The 25,490-nt window shown below is 36.3% G+C and overlaps 1 protein-coding gene across 2 annotated transcripts in view; it reads right to left on the bottom strand.

Moving 5' to 3' along the window:
- LOC149776357 (uncharacterized) overlaps window positions 1-25,490 on the bottom strand; it is a 48,857-nt gene that overhangs the window by 17,595 nt on the left and 5,772 nt on the right. For both annotated transcript variants that reach the window (XM_089942894.1, XM_089942895.1), the window contains exons 2-4: window positions 20,133-20,596; window positions 9,181-13,300; window positions 4,379-4,707 (exon numbers count right to left, since the gene is read on the bottom strand). In XM_089942894.1, coding sequence (XP_089799020.1) covers window positions 4,379-4,707; window positions 9,181-13,300; window positions 20,133-20,417 — 4,734 coding nt within the window. In that variant the 5' untranslated portion in view covers window positions 20,418-20,596. The remainder of the gene's footprint in view (window positions 1-4,378; window positions 4,708-9,180; window positions 13,301-20,132; window positions 20,597-25,490) is intronic.

Raw genomic sequence — 25,490 nt, forward strand, 5'->3', positions numbered from 1 at the left:
GAACCTTGAGGCAATGAGCAATGACGAGGCTGAAAAAATCTATGCCATAAATGAGGCTAAAACTGGGAGACAGGATGACTGCTTTGCTTGGGTCAACTTTGCTTGGCCTGTGCACAGATGTGAGCCACTTTCAGCCCACTGATCACCATGACCACATGGTGAGAGATTTTAAAGATGATCTGCTCATCCATGCCTCAATGATGAACATAAGCAGCGATAACAGCTCAGTACAAGCGCCAAATGCCGCTGGCATGAACACATACTGGAATGTTAAAAAAAGACTGAGTAAAAATATAAAAAAACTTAAGAGTATGTCACTGGAACTACCAGTGCAACCCGCACAACTACATATGAAATCATCAGTGACACCTATACATGTCAAGTGCAAATGGTACTGAAGATGGAACTGTGGCAGCAGGAAGTGACACAGGCCAGTAAAGTGAAAACCCCAGGCAGAGTTGATGCTGTTTTTTCTTATCAGCCCTGTGTAGGCCAGCAGGTGGCCCTGTGTAGGCCAGCCTTTAAGAACCTCATGTATCAAGGTGTCGATACTATCAGGGAAACTCTAGCAGCATGCTCTACTCTAACTAGTGGATCAGCCCTACGCCTAAGAACCAAAAACTGGATGCTCAACCCTGTGGCAAAACTTTTAGCCCAAATATTTATTTCATATCAACAGAACAGAATAATGTGTTTTAAAGACAGGTTCAACATTTTCATTAAAAAGAAAGAAAAAACACCTGATGAAATAAATACAAGGGTAATTTGCATTTTTACCTGTATTTGTATATGTTAGTCTAAATATGATAACATTACATAAGTGACATGATGCTTATAATAAAGTTCCAAAATACAAGCAATTTAAAAGCAGAGTGCAAATTTCATTCATTTTCTTAGAACAATTCAGGACTACAAAACTATGTAACACTTTAAGGTCCATGGAAGTGTTTTTATCTTCTTTCCACCACATGAAGATGATAATTTGTAATCATTTCTTTTCCAGATAAAAAATATAAAACAATCACAACGGTCTCAACTAATTGATTTTACAACCAAAAAATGTAATATAGTACCGCATAATTCTGTGTTTTATTCCTCAGCACTCGATGTTGTACGAGTAAGGAGACTCTATGACTTGATGCAGAAGAAAAACACAGTTGACTCTAAAAGCAGGTACTTCAAGATGAAAGACCCATGTTTTCACATGAAAAAATTGTTTCAGAGGAAAATTTGTACAGAAAAGGAAAACTTATTACATGTACATATGTTAGCAAAAGAATATATAGACTGCAATAAAGCTTCAAAATGTATTTCAAGTCATTCATTAATAACAGACTATTGAACTGAATACTATTAACAGGGTATTCAAATATCAACTGAAAAAATAATTCTCTAAATTTCCTGCCCTATAGCTTTAAATAGAACATGTTCACAATCAGACGACAAACCATGTTCACAATCAGATGACAAGTCATGTTCACAATCAGATGACAAGCCATGTTCACAATCAGACGACATGCCATGTTCACAGTCAGATGACAAGTCATGTTCACAATCAGATGACAAGCCATGTTCACAATCAGATGACAAGCCATGTTCACAATCAGACGACAAGCCATGTTCACAATCAGATGACAAGTCATGTTCACAATCAGATGACAAGCCATGTTCACAATCAGAGGACAAGCCATGTTCACAATCAGACGACAAGCCCTGTTCACAATCAGATGACAAGCCATGTTCACAATCAGACGACAAGCCATGTTCACAATCAGATGACATGAACAGCATAATCGTATTCCATACAGACACTAATATTTGCTGATTAAGTGTCAAAGAAACCATCAACTTTTAAAAAAGGAAATAAAAGTATTTTATCACATATGGTTACTTGGTGACATTGATTTTTTTAAATCATACATTTAGGCTGACCTCATCCAAAATATGTCCCATAGTCTAACAATGATTCTGCCATATGCAATTCTCTGGGCATGTAAAAAAAAAAGACCTTCCAAAGGAACATGGATGCACAGTATGAGGATCCAAATAAAGTGAATAACTGCCTATAAAAGCTATGTGTTATCTGATTCTAAAAAAAATGTCACCTGTTACTGAAATATTCTGTTCTTAACACCTATATGACCCGATTGATTTTTAATACAGCTGTGTTCAGAGTCAACAAGACCCAATATTCTGATCTATGGTACATGCATGGGGATCCTATAGACAAAACTCTGCTTAGGAAATTCAAATAAAATACTATTAACAGTATCTAATATCGGTGTTTATTACATAGAATGAGCTATCGCCTCAGCTATAAAAAAAGTCCTAGCCAAGGACATTACTCCAAAATATACTGGCTTTGCACACATATATCTGTAGCAAGGGAAACTGTAATCACTCAACATACTAGAAACATGGCACAGACCAGTTTTGGTGTAAATAACATTCCAGCAATTTTACCATCTGTACTTATCTATAAGTTGATTCTAACTGCCCTATAGCTAGCACCAACTTCTTTAAATGCAGAGTTCAAAGGGAGGCAGCTGCTAATACCATTTTTGTAAGTTTTTGGTACGACTCAGCCAGGGTTTGAAACCACAACCTCCACATCTGGGGTAGATGCTCTAACCCCTTAGGTCAACGGAAAGGTCTTTAACACATTAACCCCTGGAGCTTTTTGTCATTTTTGCCTGAAAATCGAGTAGGAAACACATATTTAAAGCTATTTCTGAATAGACTCGAAAACACCAAATCCCCAGTTATCTTTCAATAACATACTGCCTAGTTGTGTTAGAAACATCATTTTTCATTGGCTATTTGACTCGCGCATGAGCAGATGGGTAAAAGTTGGACTTCTTTTTTTTTTCTTCTTTTTTATTGTTTTTGCTAAATGGAGCCATTATTTTTGTATGGAGACCACTCTTTATTCCAAATGCCCATCTTATCTTACTTTTTGCAAAGGCTCATCTGTCTGTTTGCAGTTCATACCGGTTTGCCTTAGATATGAGACCAAAAAGTCTAAAATCCGGACACAAAATCAGATTCCGACCATGTGCAAATTTTGCATAAAAAAAAGTCGGGTCCCAAAAATGAGGTTTTTCTATCTGTATTTTGTAGTGCAACTAGATATTCCAGATTATCTGGTATCATTGTAGAGCTACATCTGTCTACCTTTATATAATACCACCCACTTCAGTGTATCATACATGACCATGACGCTACAGAGCTCGGCAGTAGGCTACTACCTCCTGCCCAGTAAAGTCGTCGCTAGGGGTTAATGTGTTAATATGTATAATACACTTTGTCCATGTCAGAAAGCCCTGTGGGATTGACTTTGTTTATACATTTTTTCAAGAACTATTTTTTTCTTACAGAAAATGAACTTATTCCATCTACTTTATCACTACATACAATGGTACAATAATAACAGAAAACACATAATGGTGCCATTTCAATAAAGTGACAATACTCGATCTGGCCAGGTGTCTTTATTCCATTCAATTTTATCCCATTGTATTTATGTTTTCATCTTTTTTCGAAAATACTTATACAAATACAATTTATATTCAGTTTAAACATTTTGTATTTCCTCAGAAACAATTCAACATCCAGTTTTGGTGTTTTATGGTACAGTAGCGCAAGCAGTTTTTAAAGTGTAAAGGCAATTGGAGTAAAGTGCCTTGCCAGTGGATGAACCACATTAGTCACTTGGATTGATCCAATGGTTAGATCTGAACCAGCACCCTTTTGGTCACTAGTCTGGCACTGAACTTCTGAGCCACCATTGATCCTGCCTCCATTATTTAACTCTTATAACGTTTGGACAGGTACACCAGGCCAATTTTACATCACTATGCCCTGAGAGGATCACAACTCAAGGGGAATTTTGGTACCATTCAAACAGCTTTTTCCAATGGCTGTATAAACCATGCATCCAACACTGGATAATGCTATGCTTATGAAATCATCCACATCTGCAATGTTTCCTGCAGTTCTGATATAAAAAGAGCAAATTTTGCTGGCTTATAAATAGTATTTATTTTTTACAGTAAATTCTTTCTTGCTGCATAACTTTTAAAGCTCTTTCTAATGATTTAAAACTTTTTCGAAAATACTATGCTTTTCTAAAGTGATATCCACATCAATGATAGCTCATCTCTTTTTTCTCTTTAAGTTATTTACTGGTAAGAAATGAGGGAAACAATATCCATGACATGCTCTGGTAGGGGACCAGGAACTCAAATCTTTGTTCTGGTTTATGAATTCTGAACCAGTATGTGGGATTCCCCATTTCAACCAATGCCTATAAATTATTCTATTGGGTCTCTTTATCCTGCTAATGCTGGAGAGACAATGGATACAAATTCATTCATACCTCTGCATGTTCCGGTAGTTTGAATTCTATTTTCAGTTCTTCTAGTCCCTGAGACTTTCGCCTTGCCCATATTTTATTGCGTAATTCCTCCCTTAATTTGGCCAAAGGAATCGAGGAAGTGGGTGTGTTTGGTGTGGAGAACGGCTCACTTGAAACATCGCTACTTGAGTAGTCGGAAGATCTGCCATATGTTGTATCTGTGTCATCAGTGGATATCTGGCTTAAATTTGACAGTGATCGCCGCAACTCATGTCCAGGTCTCCTCAAGTCCGTTTCATTCACTTCATTTTCTGTAGGAATCTGATCAAAGGTATGACGTCTTTGAATTCCTGCATCCAGAAAAAAACATTACTGATAACTGGATTTAAATATCCAATTAATTTCTATAGGAATCAATACCTAAAGCCTAGCAACTGCCTTTTAAGACAATTAGTTTGCAATAGTTTTGATAACAATGGAGTCTGAAGAGTGCAGTGGTAACAAGCTTCATTTGAATCTGCTTTAAATATTGATTAAAATTTCAAGAATGTCTTCATGCTGTAATACAAACTTATTACAATAATTATTTTTTTTACTTATATGTGCTATTGTTTCCCTAGTTGTCCAAGTGGTCTAAGGTGCTTCCCTTTACAGATCATTGACATCTCACCCCTGTCCACATGGTTCTAGTCTTGGCTTGGAAGATGTGAGTACATGAGAAAGTCTACCAGTAGCTTCCAGTGGGTCAGTAGTTATTCATGGAGTTTTCCAAGGTTCTTCCTCCAGAAAATATACCGGCCACCATATAGCGTATCATGTGCTGAAAATGGTGTTTAAGCAATAAAACCACAAACCGCTGTTACTGGAAATAAAAGTGCTCTATATTCATATGGTACAAGTAGGAACCGTTTGTCGCTGACTTACCAAACAGAGCCTGGTCAACAAACCAGATAACAGGCCATTATAAAAAACTAGATTTCTTTTTCAAACAGGGTGGCCAAGTGCTGGCCTTAACATGTTATTAAACCAGATTTCCTTTTCAAACAGGGTGGCTAAGCGATGGCCTTAACATGTTACTGACATCTCAGCTCCTCCGGATGGGTTTGAGTCTCAGTTCAGCCAATGTGGGTATGTGAGAAAGCTTGCAAATTTTAGCTTCCCATTGGTCAGTGACTCTCTCCAGGGTTTTCCTGGGTTTTTCCTCCACCAAATATACTCACCACCATGTAGAACCTATCATGCACTAAAAAAAGGCATTAAAACCCACAAAGCCACAAACCACATTTTTCAAACAAAATGAATTCAACAGAATGTCATAATCATAAACAGCATGATTCAGTTTGTCAAAAATGTCACAGATCATTTCAACTAGACTAAGTGACAAAAGCATACCGTGGCAGAAATATTTCAGGAAGTGTATTCAACTGAAGTCATTGAAAGTACACGTACCAAAATTTATGTTATAGTAATAATGACCAACATGTACAGTCTTCTATGAAACATGCTTGTTCCCCCCATAAAATTGTAATTACTGTTTATACTTGCTTATAAGATGACTCCAACTGCTGCACAGACCCAGATCTGCCATCCCACAATGCACTAGCACATCTGGGTCTGTGCAGTTTTTTAAGTGTTATCAGTAGAATGAACAAAAGACCCTGATCTATAGGCAAATTATGCTACAACAGATCTGGATCTCTGTTGTTTGTAGTTTGACTCAACTTATATAATAAACAACAAGGAAGGAATGCATATCCATTGTTACATTCATAAAAATGGAGGAACCTGTGTGCTTGCTTGTCATCTCTACAATGATGTATATACATTGGAGAATCTGAATATTATTCCTAAATAAAAAGCAAAGGAATCTATTTGTATGATTAAAAATTATGGCTTATATCCAGTAAAATGTTATGGATATGAAAGGAATGAGGGAAAATTTAAATTCTGGTAAGCAGGAGTTTCTAATTTCTGATTGGGATATTTCAACAATAAAAATCTGGGGCAGCCAATGGAAATTGGGGCCACCAGGCAGTTTAATTAATATGACAAACTGCATAGGTTAATGATATATCTTGCTTAAAGACAATGTTTTTTTAAAAAATCCTACTCCTGTTTCCTATATCTTGGACATCTCAAAGGCCAGTATTGTCCTTGACAATTAAACACTGAAGTGTGCAGTTTCCCTATGAGGAAAACTTAGGCAGGATACTACTTTCAAGGACAAGGGGAAATTTTATTACTGGACAACAGTGCACTTCCTGGACAACAGGATGCACATTCTGGGCAATAGAGCATACTGTAACCAGGGCAATAGAGTGTACTGTAATCTGGGCAATAGAGTGTACTGTAATCAGGGCAATAGAGCATACTGTAATCAGGACAAATGAGCATAAATGTAAACAGGGCAAAGGAGCATACTGTAATCAGGGCAATAGAGCATACTGTAATCAAGGCAATAGAGCATACTGTAATCAGGGCAATACAGCATACTGTAATCAGGGCAATAGAGCATACTGTAATCAGGGCAATAGAGCATAGTTTAATCAGGGCAATAGAGCATACTATAATCAGGGCAAATGAGCATAACTGTAATCAGGGCAAAGGAGCATACTGTAATCAAGGCAATAGAGCATACTGTAATCAGGGCAATAGAGCATACTTTAATCAAGGCAATAGAGTGTACTGTAATCAGGGCAATAGAGCATACTGTAATCAGGGCAATAGAGTGTACTGTAATCAGGGCAATAGAGTATACAGTAATCAGGGCAATAGAGTATACAGTAATCAGGGCAATAGAGTATACTGTAATCAAGGCAATAGAGCATACTGTAATCAGGGCAATACTGCATACTGTAATCAGGGCAATAGAGCATACTTTAATCAGGGCAATAGAGCATACTGCAATCAGGGCAAATGAGCATAACTGTAATCAGGGCAAAGGAGCATACTGTAATCAAGGCAATAGAGCATACTTTAATCAGGGCAATAGAGTGTACTGTAATCAGGGCAATAGAGCATACTGTAATCAGGGCAATAGAGCATACTGTAATCAGGGCAATAGAGTGTACTGTAATCAGGGCAATAGAGTATACAGTAATCAAGGCAATAGAGCATACTGTAATCAGGGAAGGTGCAATTTAATGCCAGTTTTACAACAGACAACACTAATCACCTATATATCAACAATTAATAAAATTGTTAAGTGTCTCTTTTTTCTTTTTAACGAAACTTTTCTACCAATGTGTTCATGGGGCACAAATACCATCCAAAATGTGTTGATATGTCAAGAAACAATAAGCATTCCATGATCACCTGAACTCATCCTGGGCAGAAGGATGTTTCACACAGCAATTCAGATCACTCATGATTCAGTTAAAATAACCCTTGATATACAGTCATTGACTTAGTGGTCAGCATGCTTTGCTTCCAACTAAAAAGATGTGGGTTCAAATCCTACCATCAGATCGGCCTGAGTTGGCATTAATCCCTATGGCCCATCACTAGTGCAGAGATAACCACTGCCTACTCGTTATATAAAAACAAGTTATCTGATCTTGACACTTACCCAATGATATTTAGTTTTATATTTTTTCAGTGCAGTGAAACATTTATGACAAATGAATGAGAATGTTTCAGCTGTGAGGATTTCAATTTAAATATGACATTTAATGGCAGTTGTATAGGTGACAACATTAGACCGGAGCATCCGTACATCTGTAAATCACATGATGCTGACACCTTTGCCGTCAATAGCACTGGTCTGCGGTCAATATGTATCACGATGTGTTTGAGCGACACCTGGTGATTAATTACTTCAGCACTAATAACCTATCTGTGTTGCTATGCAATGAAACAAACCATGACATCTGTGGACAGATTCTCATATGATTTATAATACATAAATTAAGAGGGTGGGGGACTGCTGCCAATTCCTAAAATGACATGAAATTTGAATAGCCAGATCTATACATAACGCCATACTCGTAATTTTCATTTGTTAAAAGAACTAAAATAATTACAGTATGGTACAACCTCACAAGACAGATCATAAATGGTCTTAATTTTGCACTGACCTAAGTTCAAAACATAAATGTGCTTTTTCAGTAGGTACTGTGGAATTGCCAAATGTTGTTAAAGGATGTAATCTTTTATATTTCGGAGATGTATTTCTCCTCTGACAAGCCTTTGTCCCTCTGATAACTTTGGTGACAGGGATGATATATCTTATAATTTGATAAGCTTTCTAAAAGTAAAATTTTCTAAACTTTTCTGACAGTTGAGGATGGGGATATCAATGACTTATTATGTTATATACACAATAAAATGCCCATAAAGTGCTGAATTTAAAAAAAATTGCCATTGAAAAAGATTCTGTTGTACTCACCTTAATCAATACGGAAATTATCATTTGATTATTTACACTTCAGCCACAATTTAAAGTTAGACCAAGGATGCTCCATATGTACCGAACAAATTGAAAGGTCATTCATGGTAAAAAACTATATTTATCTAAACACAGATCATGTCTGACCTGCAGAAATTTCTCTATCTCTCAGAAAATGTGTAGACTGCTCTAGTCAAAATTCTATTTTTTTTCAGGTGGAAGCAAATGCATGAATTTCCAAGAGAAGATAAATTAGAAATGAGTAAACAAGGGGACCATGGAACACTGATTTCACCCATGAAAGTCCTGATGATGTATACCATGTGACTTAATACAATACAAATCTTAAAATTGTTGACCATGACAACAACAAAATCTGAAAGTGATGTGCCTATATCTCACTATCTACCTATGCAGTGCAGACATTACAACTTACGTCTGGCTGGAATGACTGTTTCTGTTGAATCTCCTCTACTTTCACTATCTTCCATATATTCTTGATTCTGTTTCTCATCTTTGATCTCCTTGGTCATGGGTAAACTCCATTGGGATGTACCTGGATTAGGAATGTAGTCTGCTTTTATGCATGAATCATTATCACACTCTTCTCTGTGAGTACTCAAATGAACCTGAAGTTCATAGTCAAACAGAAGCTTTGCACAGAGTTGGCATTTAAAAACATTCAGCAAGGGAGGTAATTTAGGCATATTTTCTTCTGTCTGAGGTACTGTAGTAAGTTTGATAATACTATCACTAAGTTCAGTCAAATTTGGCAAGCTGGGAAGAGTATTGTCTCCAGTCTGCGAACTAGATATATCTGAAGGACTGGAACCAGACTGTGATTTTCTTTCTTTGTTTGCTTCCACAACATCCAACTTGGTTTGCTCTTTCTGAACTTCCTCTTGCACTTCTTTTTCAGTTTCTACACTCACGTTATTTTTGTTAGATATTTCCTTCACATTCTTTTGTTTATTCTTTTCTGATGTTTTTGAAATTTCAAATACAACAGTTGGAATTCTTATGCGTTCTTCCTGAATGTCTTGATTATCCAGGAAGCTTGGTAAAATTTGCCGAATAGATACATCTACTTCTCTGGCTTCAACGATTTGAGTTTTTGCTTCAAATAAACTTTGTTCAGCTGTAACTATACTGCTGCAAACAGAACTCAAAACACTCAGCTTTGAGAGAAATTCATTGCCAGTACCAACTGACTGAAGGCTAGGAGATGACTGTGATGAACAAACTTTTGCCACTGTTGCTATGGAAACAATATTACCAGTATAATCTGGCTGCTGGTTTAAATCATGTGCCTCACTAATCTCAACACTTCCCACCTCTTTACTTGTCAAGACTTTTAACAGTTCTTCACATTTTTTTCCATTTAGCATACTACAATTTTCACTTTTAGCATCAACAGAACTAAGTTCACTTTGGTTTTCTACTTTGACACTTGAATGCTGTTCTTGTATGGAAGTCACCTTTCTATCTGATAATGAACCTTCTAGCTTGTTAAACTGAGAAATAAACCTCAGGAGATCACTGGGTGAACCTCGTGATTCTTCTTGCACTGGCTCATGAAGATTTAAACATTCAGACTGGTTTCCTATTGGTTGAACATCTTTCTCCCCCTCAGCAGGCTGGTTGTGATTTGTAGGAAACACTTCTTTCATTAATTCGTCCGAATCATCTGACTCAACTTCCAATGGACTCGGAGATCGAAAACCTAAACAGTGAGATTTTTTGTGTCGCAGTAGGCTACTTCTATGGGTAAATCTATTACAACATTTTTCACATCGGTAAGGGTGTGTGCTTGGTGACTTTTTTGACTGATCTGTCAATCGAGAATTGCGTCTCTTTGGTTCCAATTTTTGTTTAATATCTTCGCTATCATCCAGTGACTCCTTAATGTCATTAGCAATTGACACTTTTGGTTCCGACATTACATGTTTCAGGGCAATTTCTTGCTGCTCTGATTTTGGCTCAAGATCAACTATATCATCAGCTGTATTAGTTTTTTCTCCATCCTCAACATCATTGTCAAAATCTTTCAACTTTGACGTTCTATGAGATAAACTTTGTCTGCCCTCGAATGATTTCTTTGGATTAGATGGCAATTTATGCCAAAGCATGTGTCGAATCTGAAAGGCTTTGCTTGCAAATTTCTTTCCACATAAGTGACATCTGTATGCAAGAGTTTCCGAATGTAGCCTAAGATGGACCTCTAAATTGCCCCTTCGCTGAAAAGACTTACCACATATCTCACACAGGTATGGACCAATAGATTTATGAGCAGATGCATGAATTATTAAATCCAGCTTTCGTGCAAATATTTCTGAACAGGTGTCACACTGGAATTTTTCTTTCTCAGAATAAAGATCATTATTACTACTGCTGGCAGCATTTTTCATCAAGATTCTTTTCTTTCTTACAAAAGATTTTGTTTTTGCATGCTTCTGTGAAAGACTCTTTTCAATACCATTTTCTGTACCACGGTTTTCATTTTTTTTCCCAGCATTTGGTTTGAGTTCTTGCTTATCTGGAGATGCCATTTCAGAGTCCCTTGTAACCACTGTAATCACTTTTGAATTGAGTCCATGTTTTGTCTCTTTTCCTTGGCCTGTGTACTGAGACAATAATTCTGAAATCAAACTATTTTGTTTTTCTATATCTGTTTTCTCCTTCTCAGTGTGAGACCCCATGTGAACATTTAATGTTCTTTTTAATCGAAATCTTTGACCGCAAACATGGCATGTGTTCTTGTAGTTGTATTGCCTTCGAGAACTATTCTCTTTTGGCTTCGAGTTTGTTGTAGGGACTAGCTGGACCTCGCTGGTATCAACTACTTTTCTGTGGGTCGTCATATGCAAACGTAACTGATATGCTGAAGAAAACAGACGTGAACATTCGGAACACTTAACCTTTTCTGCAGGATACCGAGGTCTGCTCATTTTGTTTTTTTTTGACAAATGTGAAGCCTTGTGAATAAAAAGCTGTTGTGCAGTATTCAAAGACTTTTTGCATATTTCACAAGAAAAGCTGCCTGGAGAGTAATTTTCAACCATTTTAGTCTCTGAGGTTTTACTTTCCTCCTCTTTGCATTTATTATGGCAGGTTTTACAATTAAAGTTTTTCTTTGCATCTTCACTAAAACTAACTTTTCTGCGAGTTCGAAACTTCTTTTGGCATAATTTGCATCGTAACGACATAACCACTTTTCCTTCCGATTCACTATGATTTATACTTGCTGTCAATTCACTCTGTACATTGTCATTTTCATCTTTAGTGAGGGTCTTTCTCCTTTTAGCATTAGTAGGACTGCAACTATCACTCATGGCTACATCATTGGCTACTTCACAACTGCTAGGATATACTATATCCTTTTGAAAACTCGATTCCTCATTCCTATGAATGACATCCCCTTCCAATGGGGCATTTTCTGAATCCCTTTTTAGACTTATTTGATGTCTGTTAGTAAAACTGAGAAGCACTGAAGCCACTTCTTCAACTTTTTTGGTTTCTTCTTCCAAATCCATCTGTGAACACAAAGACTTCTCAGTATCTTCAAGATGTCCATGATTTTGAAGCTTGTTTGAACTATCAGAAACATGTTTGGTTAAAACAGTCTTGTTTTCCATATTATCTGAACTAGATGTAGTTTGAAAACTGCTATCAATGGCATCATTTTTATTACATTCATTTCCATCAGTTATATTTGGAGAAGTAATGGAACAGCTATTATCCATCTCTGGTACTGATCTCTGGTCAATCCTTTGGAATGATAACACCGCATTATTATTTTTATTCAAAGAAGTCTCTTTTCTACGTTCAAGTTCCTCTCCCAAAGACTTATTCCTTTGCAATTTTTTGGTAAGAAGTTCTTTGATTTGAGAAATTGGGGCAGTAGGGATCTCACCAAATAGACATGAAGCAGTCTGTCTCTCACATTCAATATCTCCTCTGCTTTCAGGCCTAGAGATCTGCCCAGAACTACCACTAACTCTTATAGCTGGACTCTGAGAATCAATATTTACTAGGTTTGGGGGACTCAGATTTAACAGATCAAAGCTGTTCCTGAAAGGGGGCACAGGTATCAAAGGAGGTGGGGCCCTACTTACAGGAAGTAGCAATGGTGGACCTGGTGATCCCAATTCAGGTCGACCTTCATACTGGGTCACAGTCTGAGTTATCCCATAGTGATCAGTACTTGACTGATTTACAAATTGTTCAAATGACTTATCTGCAGTTTGTGTCACCCTGTACTGATCAGCACTTGACTGGTTTACAAACTGTTCAAATGACTGTGCTACAGTTTGTGTCATCCCATACCGATCAGAGACTGATTCATCTAAGGTAAGACTCTGTGCTAGATATGGGTATTGCTGATACTTGCTGAAAGGCTGAGTCTGCTTGTTTAAGCATATGCCAAAAGAAAGAGTCCCCTTTCCAACAGATACTACTGTTTGGTTGTTGGATGTCACTGGGACGCTGGGATCCTGGTGATGACCTGATGTGCTCTGAAAAGGTCTGGAGAGATCTAATGCACACTCTTGCTCAGTCTGAAACATGATAAAAAAACATTCCTTATCAAACCTGATATGTATTTGTGTGCGTATTTTTGTGTGTTACAAAGAAAATTAAAAGGAAAGACAGCAAGTCAAAGATACAGAATTTTGGGTTAAAAAAGAGAAGGGGAGAGCAATCAGAATGTCTCTGGCTTTTATATTGCTTGTAAGACAACCAGATGTAAACAGGCCATACTGAACTTTCTTCGAGCCCATGACTTTTTGTCACGATAACCTTACATCACTTGATGATGTTATCATCACTAATAGCAACATAAGTAACAGTCTGATGCTGTGGAAACTGTATGGTTTCGTTTTTTATTATTCTAAAGTTATAGGAATAACATTACTGTAATAATTTAAAGTGGGAGATATTGCATGAATTGATGAGACAACAATACTATTTTACAATACCCATTTTTCATTATGAGTATCTATTTGTCTGCATATTTAACCAGCTGTTTACCTGCCAAAATCTGCCAATCTGGAAAGTATCACATGATCACCTTTAATTCTTTTCTCGAGAGCTGAAGTCATTGGTCTTACAATGGAAAGAGATCAGTATGTTCCAATTGTAGTGCATATGTACACTGTTCAACAAAAATGCCATACACTATTAATGTGCAACCTCTGCAACCAGATTTTGGATGAGTGTTAAGTCAAGGGGTGTAAGATAAACAAGGAATAGGATATTCTTGATGAAAAAAGCTACAACAATGGCTGGAAATGAAAGGTGGCTGGAAATTAAAGGTTTCTGGATGTTAAAAGGTGGTGACCACTGTTGAAAGCTGGATGATAATATATAGCATAAAGTAACAGAATCTGACTATCACAGCTGCATGCATGCTATAGGGTTATTCATTAACTGATAAGTTAAAGTGGAACACCCGACCCCTCCTCTAAGCAACCCTTCCCCAAACCTGTGTGTTTCTTATGGCACTGGTTTTAATGAATATATATATATATATATATATATATATATATATATATATATATATATATATATATATATATATAGACTTTTTTTTACCAAAAATTAACCATGAGGGATAAACTGGAAACGCGCATTTTTAAAAGATCTAATTGAAATATTCGGGTACCATGAATAGCACAATATGTGCCTGCCCCATATTTAATACTCTTCTATGTACATACTTACAGGGTATGGTTGACTAAGCTTATTGACCAAAAGGTCTCAATGTGTTCAATCTTTGGTCAAAGTGTGCAATTTTGAACTAAACTTAATTTGCACAAATCATTGTTTTCTTATCACACTGTGACCTCTGACCTTTTGATGTAAAATATTGGTTTCTTTATTATCTTATATGCATGTGCAAGCCATCCACAAAATTTGCTCACATACTCAAGAACAAGGTCACTCTGCAAAAATAATTTGTCTTTGTTTCATGATCATGACCTTGGCCTTTCAACTTCTGAGCCACCAATCAACAGGACTCTTCAATAGCTCAAACACAATCCCACCAAAAACTTTGCTCAACATAAGTGGTCATTAACTGAAACTTTAATATACAGTTTTTCCCTTTACGCACATTTGTGCATCAGGGATGCACGCTGGAGAAAATTGATGCACACATTTTGTTACCGTGCATTTTTTTGACGCAAAGGATTTTCATAATATGATCATGATTTATTTAATACCCAATGCATTGGACGATGGACAGCATCGTATATACTTCGCGTATAGGCATTGACTGGTTCCCTGCTTTGTTTGCTCCCTGCCTTGCGCTCCTCTATTCATATAGCAAAGTGCAATGCAGGGAACATATAAAATAATGAACCAGACTAGCATAGGCAATGTTATGACGAGTAGCTTCCCCATATCTCGTGAGCTTCTCGCAATTTCCATTGAGCTCAGCAAGCTGTTCTAGATATTTAACATCAAGCCTCGTTGCACTTGAAAGTGATCGCCAGATTAAAACATCATGCACTAAAAACATTAGCGAAGAAAGTGAAAGAAGCAGAACACAAAAGAGTAACTGTGGATCTAACTTTAATGAAAAATGGAGAAAATTATTCCCTTGACTGGAATATTCATTATGATTACCGGTGTGACTTCTGATCACGTGATTGCAAAGACTGCAAAAGTGAATAATCCTTTTGTGACAGGATTTTAGAATTTTTAAAAATAGGCCCTCGTTCGCCATAAGATATCTGGATAACACATTATAACCTAAGACATTATTTCACAACATAGAAATCAGTAAACGTGCAGAGACAAATGCATTATTTGGATTACAAAGTCAGCGGGTCATTGCAGATTTTGTTGGTTTTTAACTTTTACTGCGATAAAAGAAAGATCTTAAAGTTCAAGTGTAACTTATTAGAAAGAAGATGAATCAGTATCCTCCTTGATATTTGGATAAATGTGTTCTAGGACAAAGTACAATGAAACCTATAATAGTACACATTTGATGAAAGGCAGTAAATTAACTCCCATTTGGTTAAAAAGATTTATTTGGCTTTTTGTATTGGCTTATATGTAATGTGTTGGGCTATAATATTGTTGAGGGGACTGTTAAAAGTACGACTTTAAAAGAAAAATGAACTAATAAAATTATTCTTTGAACGGACAATGCATTTGTTTGTTAATTGTGCATGTTGGTGTATTTGTATGTTTAGAGAAAGAGAGAGAGAGAGATATGTTGTGCAAGTTGCAATATCCTATTTCAAGCTGAAAAAGTACGAGCTGAAAAAGTACGAGTCGTATGAAAATTTGTCAGTACATTTTTGACCCCCACATTTTTTATTTGACCCCCAGTTTTGACACCTAGGGGTTTTCTGTACCCTCAATTTTACACCCTTGGGGGATACACTGAATATATAAACTATGTGTCTTAATTCACTCAGGTTATTTCTTAAATTGCGCTTAAATTAACCTCTTCCTTTTCCCATGTGCAAGCCATCCTGAACACTTGATCCAGGTCTGAGATGCACAGCAATATATTTAGTGCAGAAAATCAATTTTTTCTAGTAAAATATATTTCTTAAATAACACTCATATATAATCATAATGACTATGGGGAATTACTACAAATTCACAAATCTAGCTCTCCCAGCCTAAAACCTTTAACTTAAAAGCCTAAAGTTATCTGCTGACCTAGCTGGCAGTTAGAGTGACCTCACCTTAACACAGGGACTGGCACCAAATCCAGTGAATACTTCAATTACGGATGGACTGGGAGGCATGCTCTATATGGATGTAGCTGGAGGGAGGCTGGGAGGGTGTATGTGTATAATGACCAAGTAAGTATTATTGAAGAAACATTTTGCTAGAAAGTTTTTTTTCTTTCTTTAAATATATTACCCAATCATATTGCCTAAGGAATTTAGGTAAGAGGTGAAGGGAGTTACAACCCCTTACTCAGGAGAGGCCATCTCTGTTCCCTAAGGTTTGTGAGACAATTTCTAGATACCCTGACAGGAAAATAGACTCCTTCAAAATGTAAAATGTTTGCCTCGACAATCAAGAAGAAGTCGCATTCTTATGAAGCTGTCAAACAAGTTGGGAAAGTAACCTGTTGCACCATGGCTATAGGTCCTACCAGGCTGAGTTGGGCCTTTTGGGATAAGAAAAGATCTCAGAGATAAAAGCTGAAAAAGCACTGTGTAAGAGGCATCTGAGTGCCTGTATTATGTGGGTTTAGCAAACTGGACAAAAGACTGTTGGCTGGCAATTGATGATTGGCTGTGGCATTGACCCATTGTGATCAGAGTCATATTGCAGGGTCTTGTCATGGTGGAACATGGCCATCATAGTTCGCATGGCATTGTCAAGTTCATTAAGATGAGATTGGGTACAAAATATTTGATCCCTGTAGCCAGTCCATACATCTGAAGTGTGAGACAGTAACTGAGGTTGTTTGTTTTTATTTTGATCTTGCTCAATGGCAGGTGATGAAGCAGACTAGGTTTTGAGACATGATGCAGTAAACGGTAAACTAGTTATGCCAAGGTTAATCCTGACTCAACACTGAGGGAGGAGTCAGGGCTCATGCTGACCATGATAGCTTGGATTGCTTCATGGTTGATAAATCATGAAGAGTGTGATACCCATGAATAACCTAGTCAATCCATGCCATGACATCAGCATACAAACTGATGACATCTTCATCCCTCAAGGTGCGCTTCTGAGCCTCTCCATTTAGTACCACCAGTACTACAGCCTATTGACTTTCTGCCCATAATATACACATCTGACATGTATTTAAAGATTGGGAACAGGAGCAAGCTACACATGTCATGTAGCGTGTTTGTTTCCTATGTTTAGAATGTTTACAAAGCTTATGCTTGGTCTTGCCCATGAGCTAAATCTAAGACAAAACAGAGCAGACATATATATATATATATATATATATATATATATATATATATATATATATACACACACACACAGGTATAGTGTGACACCTGTCCTGCTCTATGAACTCAAATACATGTATGTGCGAATCTACACACTATGACAGTTAAATTCAAAAGGCATCTGTGACCACCAATACAGGTAGAGTATTGGAACATTGTTATTAATACTTTTCTGTATAAGTGGACAGTAAAATATCAATTCTAATAAAAGTTACCTGTATGAAAGGCCACCACTTAGAGCAACTATGAAGTGGTTGCTATGACTACACTGTATAGAAAACTTATGTGTATGTTTCCATCTGCAGCAGAAACTATACAGCAATATTATGCAAGTTTTCTATATCATGCACAAGACCTGCACATATTTAAATACAATTATGCCAATATGAGGGGACACAGTAGGAACCATGCAGGTATATATCAAAGGTGCACAAGTCTGTGAAGACAGCTAAGTGATAATGCTAAAAGGACAGAACTTTGTTGTCAAAGAAAGAGAGAAAAGTTGGAAATTTATAGATGGAGAATACTTTCTTTTAAAAAAAGACATTCCTAACTTGCTTTAAGGTAGAAAAGTGTGCTACTCAGCAAGAATGGAAGTAGTAACTGAAGTATTCATGGGATTTGGCAACTATCCCTGTATCAAGGGAAGATCACTCTAACTGCCACTTCAAGTGGGCAGACAGAATTTAGCTTTTTAGCTAAGGGGGAGCTAACCAGTTATTATGTACTTTTGAGAGAGTGCCGTATGTAAGGTGAAGTTGTTTGTATTTAAAACATGCACAATGTAGAGAATATTGGCATACCTCTATGTTACAATAATGTAATGTAGATGATATTTCTTGGGATATTGTACTTTTGGAAACTGTACATGATTTAAGCACACTGCTAACTAAAATGACTGCTCCCTTGTGCTAAAAAAAATCAGCCTGAATTAGTCTAAAAGTACACTATCCGTAGCAGCTATTAAAATAGGGAAAATGAATTTTGTCGGACTAGGCAATACCAGCTTCTGAACGTGCAATGAATGAATTACCAAATATATAAAATGTAAAAAAAAGTTATCGGCTCTTTTTTATACAAGTTATCTCTTAAGTTCAGGAAGTGAAAATGACCAACTGGAGCTAGAACTTTTTGAAAGGTACACATCTGGAGTGAGGCCAAAATGTATACCCTATAACACACATTACACCCATTAATCATATACCAAAGTAAAGGGAATTAAAGGTTCTTTGAACTATACCTATGATTTACAAGGTCTTTTTTAAACAGCCAGTATAACCAGTGAGGAAAGTCAGGGAAATTCTTTTTCTTTAAAATTCTAACCCTAAAAGATTTCAGCCTTTGATTGATGGATTTGCGAAGTAGAAGTATTTATCCTAAGGTATTATGATTGGGTAACGTATTTGAAAAAAAATGTTTCCTTTTAGTCACAATACCTTTGACCTTTAATTCTGAATGCAACCATTCACAAAGTTTGGAAAGCAAAGATGATGGACAACACGAGTTATTGTTCAGATGCAAAATCGGTAGCAAACAAACTGCTGGATTGATGGATGCAAGATGAATGGGCGACATCATAACATATGTTCCATCTTAAAACTGGGTTACAGAATAGGGGATTTAAAAAAAATATTTATAGGATTTAATGAATTATTAATGGTTGGGACTGAAAATGTCTTGCAAATATATTTTTAAAAAGCGGTATCTAAAAGGCACGTCCTCAAATAGACCCTTATCGGTCATGTAATACCTACAATCTGCAGCCAGATATTATGTTCCTACATAAAAAAATTCCTATCATGTCCTCCTGTCTCATCCCCATCTATCCACACATCCTCACACCCATCCCCATTATGTCTTATGCAAAGACAGTCTGCAATTTCATCCTGGGCTAGATATAAATCCACCTTTAATGAAGGAAGAATAGCAATAAGAAGTTTTTCAAGATGGCTGCTATGATGATCATATTGGTGTCAGATCAGCTTCATTTTTATTTAGGATGAAGGCGTTTAAAGTTTAATAATGGTAGCCATACTTGATGGTGAATAGCAATCTGACTCACTTGTAAAATTTTGAAAGCCTTCATGCCAGAAGAGAGCTAAAAAATCAGAACATGATGACATAAAAAATACACTTAATGTCAATAATATTTTCCAGGTTTTAAACAATTCATAAAAACATGAGAATTATTTATCCACACAAGAATTATCACAGACAGCACAAGTGTACATAAATTCACTAAGGAAAACAAGATACAGAAGCATGATGACAAAATAATATGCACAAATTACCTAGGGACAACTCATCAAAAGCATTGGACTATTTGCACACAAGCTGGGCATACATACTGGATGTAATGAACGCCATACTGCCCCTGCCTTAATGTGTTGTGAGGGATTGGGGGGAACATGGCATAAAAATCAACACTGCATATGATCTGACTTACAAGAAAAGCTGAATGGTCGGGCCAAGAGTTTCCTTTGATCTCTTTGGTAGATAAATCAAGTGGCACTTCTTGTTCTTCAATGTTGGTCCATTCCTGCTTTACTGCTGACTTTTTAGACAAGTCTAATACTGATTTGGACAGGTCCAATACAGAATCTTCAATATCTACTCTCTGATCCATCGCATTATGCTCTCGACTGTAACCTCTGACCTTGGCTAGTATTTTAGTGGTGCTGGACGCACTCTTCCCCTGAGACTCATTGTCTTCCATTGAGGTTGCTGCCATGGGAGGTTGTCATGAACACATGAAAAATTTGGCTTCTGAAACCTGTTCTTTAAAAAGCCCATCACTTGGTTTATAGTTCATCCAACATACCAAACACCAATGCAGACTTCTCAAGACCACCACACATCACACGAGAATGGACCTGAATAAATAATCCTTTCTGCATAGTACAATATGACCTGCAAAAAAAACAAACAATAACTGAAGTGTTGATAGTTATCCAAATATATTGGTGAAGAATTTCTTAATGGTAAGTTTCTTGATCACTACAAGAACTACATCTGAAAAATCTGTCACATAGTGAAGCAAATAAATAAAAACTACAAGTTAGAATGTTTGTAATATATTCAGTTACCAAATATACTTAGTTATAGGTTGAGTCCAACTGCAAAATGCACACTCAGATCTGCTGTTTTACAATCTATCAGCTGATCAAGGTCTATGCAGTTTGTTAGGAATCATCATTACAATAAACAACACAGGCTCTGATCTGTTGAGACATTATTCAGTGGCAAATCAAGATCTACGATGTTTGCAGTTGGACTCAATTTGTAAGTGAGTATATACAGTACTTTTGGAATGTTGGTGTTGAGGTTCTTTCATTCATTAGTCACAAGTACAAATATTTATAATGTTGATTACCAGACAAAACAGAAGGTATAGAGTATACTTACCATATCTGATGTAACACCTAGAATACATATAATAATCCCATATCCCTCTTGGGCAAAAACTTGCCAGATGGAAGGAAAGCTGCTGCTAAAACAAACAAGAGTCCCCTGAAGGAACTGATGCTCTACTGGGTAAAAAGAACTTCAAGAATTCAAGATCAGATCATTTCTTCGATTTAACTGCATTTCTGATATTCCTCTGCATTAACAAGATTTTCAAAGCAGCTGTTGTGGTGGACATATTGGGCATCAAAATGGCAATATTTTCTTTAGGACCATGTATGTGCAGACATCATTTTAAAATTTTAGTGAAAACCTCACATCAATATAACTATTCATTCACAGCGAGTTGTGACAGCAAGATAGACATCAAGGAAGCTATAGTGGCTGTACAGTTGGGTCCATTTTCATTTAGGACCAACAAGATGCCAGAAGTTAACTGCTTAATACTCCATACTGACATAACCATTATTTTGGGATGAGCAGAAACAACATTTTAAGACAGTCACCATAGTGGCCATATTAAAGACCAATCTGCATCATTTTCAATAAGAACAAATAGATACCATAAGAATTCTTCTGATGAAAACCCTATGTCAAAATGACTTTCCATTTAAGAAAAATAGCAAGATTTTTAAGACGGCCATACATAAGATTAGCACCATTTTAATTTCGTGCCAAGAAGACATTATGAGAAGTCTTCTGGTGAAAACCCCATGTTGATATGACATTTCACTTTGAAGGAGTAATAATAACATTATGTTTTTGACATCTTATGCACCATTTCCATTTAGGACAAACCATTTGTCATAAGAAGTCTTCTGTTGTAAGTGCAACATTAATATGACCAGCCATGTAGGAGAGCATCAATAATAACATTTTCCGGATGGTCATTGTGGTGGCCATATTGGGAGTCAGACTGGAAACATTTTCATTTTCAACCAACTAGGTATCATAAGAAGTCTTTTAGTGAAAATTCTAAGCTGCTAAAAGGGTATTTAAAGTTGCAGTCCAGGAGTTCCAACGACAATACTTATTTTCCTGGCAATATTTCTGAACATTATTAGTGCACTGTGCAGTTGCCAATATACAAATAAGATCTCTAATGCTTAATCATTGTGAAATATTTAGTAAAATAGTTATAGAATGAAAAACAATGGCAAATAAGAAAAGTGACAATTGTCATTTTGTCTGATGTTACTGTACAACTATAACAATTCTTAAGCACTTTACCTTGCCATTCTTTATTTTTGCTTGCAGCTAGAAGAAATCAGAGATTACATTTCCTTTTCTATATCAATTTAATATTCAGTTAGTTTAATTTCATTTCAAAACATTAAATTTGCCAGACCAATATAAGAAAAAAATGACCAAATTCCTTTTCACTTTGTTCACTTTATTTTGACAACATAGCACATCATAATTTATTTTTAATGGAGTCTATAGATTTGCCAGATAAATGCAATGTAGAGTCGTCAGAGAAAAGATCTGTGTTAGAGTGCACTGGATACAAGGCTATGTCATTAATAAATAGTAGAAAAAGAAGGCCCTAATATAGATCCTTGAGGAACACCACATAAGACATGACTTGGTTTAGAAGTATTTTTACCCATAGAAACAACCTGGTGTCTGTTAGTGAGATATGACGTGAACCAGGCAACTGAGTCTGGAGAAAATCTGAAGGCTGAAAGTTTTTTTAATGAGCACTGATTGGTCAAATGCTTTTTTAAAATCGATGAAGATTGCACCAGTAAGTTCCCCTCATTCTACTGCTAGTAGCCATTGGTCTATAAGTCTTGTCAATGCAGTTTGACATGAATGATTCTGTCGAAAACCTAATTGTGATTTATGGAGGAGTTGGACTTGCCATGATATCTGAAAATATGCTTGCAGACATGTTTTTCAAAAAATTTTGAAAGTACAGATAGAACAGATGTAGGTCAATTATTGGATGTGTGAGTCTTTTCATTTCCCTTATAAATTGTGAATACTTTTGCTAACTTCAATGACTCTGGGAATTTAAAGGAAGGGATACTACAGTTAATTATTTCTATCAACAACTCTGATATTGATAAAGCTGACATTTTCAGATTTTTGGGGTGAATTCCATTTAGACCAGCTGTTTTGTTTGTGTCAAGTTTATTGAGACTATCAAAAGTGTCATCTATTGTTATTAAGGGATTGTTGAAACCAACATATCAGGTACTCTTTCATTCACAAATTTAGTAAGTTTGTCTAATTTAGGCTCTGTAAGATTAGACCTGTCAAGGGTTTGGGAAATATTAGTAGAATAATCATTCAGTTGGTTTGCAATATCGAGCTCATCAGCATAAATAGTGCCATCAACTACAATATCACATGGAGCTAAAAGTGCAGGTTTCATTTAAGTTAGATTTTGCAAGTGATTCCAGATGGATCTGTTGTTGGAGTTTCAGGTGATGGCTTTTTTGAAAAAGGAGTGCTTGCATTTTACAATAAGTGATTTGACTTTGCTCCACCACAAATAATAGTTTGTAAAGCATTTTATATTTATGATAGTAAGCAGCTTCATTTGTGTTGTGCCTCTGCAATTTCATTAGCATACCATTCTGGTTGTTTTATCATTTAATTCTTTTGATGCGTATGTGAGTGTGTTGATTTAGGATAGTAAGCAAACAGTGGTTCCAGATTGACATGTCATAATCTGGGTCAGTGTTAGGGAAAGATATTGAGTTAATGTTTTGCAATAGTTTTTAAAATATCTGTATTGCATATAGGAGTGTAAATTGTTTTTCTTTGCGCTCTGTTGCTTACAAGTTGCACATATAGTATAGTGATCACTAATAGGGAAACATGATACATTTATCTCGTAGAGATAGGTAGGATGGGTAGAATAGAAATGATGTGGTTTATCAGAGTAGAAGGTACCATAATCACCAAAATCTTAGTACAATCACTTCTACTTTGATAGCCTGTACACTACACGATTGATCCTTGCATGGTAGAAACAAAAGAAATAAACAAAATGCACCCAAAAGAAATTGTTTAGAACTAATATCTTTCAATATACAGTAGTATTAAAATGATCTGGCATATAAAACCTTTTTTCCTGTTGTTGCACTAACCATGGGATTAGGGCGTTAAAGTTTGTTTGTTGTTTATTATATAGAATTATGACAGATTTGTTTGTAAATCTGAACCACAATAAGAACACACTGTTGATATTCAGCAAAACCTCTTGAAACTGCAAATGCACTCAATAATTACATTGTGACTATAAACAAAAAAATTGTGGATCCCACAGCTCATTAAAGGTTCTCCACTGATTTCCTTGAAACGTAGCAAAGAAGAGTGTTTCTAATTACCTAAAGTAAGTCTTGAATTCATTCTAAATTAGTTCAACAAGCTTGATGTTAGAACAGCTACAGGTCAGCATAATATAACAATTCCCTAACACTCCTTATCTCAATCGATTGCACCTTCACTTATGTGCACCTTCAATCTAATTATTTCCATATGTATTTTAATTTGCTAAGTTCATGTATTCCTTTGTTATGACCAAGAATGAGCCAAAGATTTTCAAGAAACCAGTTTGCTTTTTCTTTTATTTTTATGTAATTTTTGTAGTCCACTAAATAGTTTCTCCTTTCATAGTCAGGTATGTTACTGGCCTTCTATAATATATATCTTCACAGGGTGTTGACATCCTGCTCCAAGTTCCCTATTCTATTCCATTAATAATAGCACAGCTAGTAAATTACAGGCCTCAGTGTCAATAATTCCTATTTTTATCAACAGGTCCTCATGTGTCAACCTGTTTTGCTGGGTATCAACTAAGTGTACTCACCCAGCTTTAGTTAGTTTATTCACACCTGGCAAATTTGTCTACTGTAAGATACTGATTCTGAAATCTGGGGGGGGGGGGGGGGGCTGCAATTTTCCTTCAGGCTGTCATGTTCTATTTCCTTTATCTCAAGATAATTCCTTTTGTAAAATATCGTATAAATAATGTAATGTTATCTTGCTATAAATCAGAACAAGATAGTTTTCAGCAATGGGAGAGCTGGAAATTAAAAGAATCCTAGCTCTAGAAAACTAAACTGCTGGTCCTTGAGTGGTATACATGGTATGTTCATAATAATAAAAACAGGATGTACAACATTATCTGTGGTACCCAGTTCTAATCTGACTTCCATGACTGTACATGACTATGACACTGGGACTGACATCTCATCTATCTGAGTAGACTACAAGCAAAGTTACAGTAAGTAACCATCTCCTGAGTCTGACATGCTACAGAGCACGGACCATTTCAGTCTCTGAATCAAGAAGACAAAGGTCATAAACCAACCTGCACCAAGAAAGCCATCACCAGAAATGGACAAGTTCTCCTATCTCAGCAGTATGCTGTCATGTGCAGTCC

Source organism: Sinohyriopsis cumingii, chromosome 18, assembly GCF_028554795.1.
Source record: "Sinohyriopsis cumingii isolate HCF-2022 chromosome 18, ASM2855479v2, whole genome shotgun sequence".
Lineage (NCBI taxonomy): Eukaryota > Metazoa > Mollusca > Bivalvia > Unionida > Unionidae > Sinohyriopsis > Sinohyriopsis cumingii.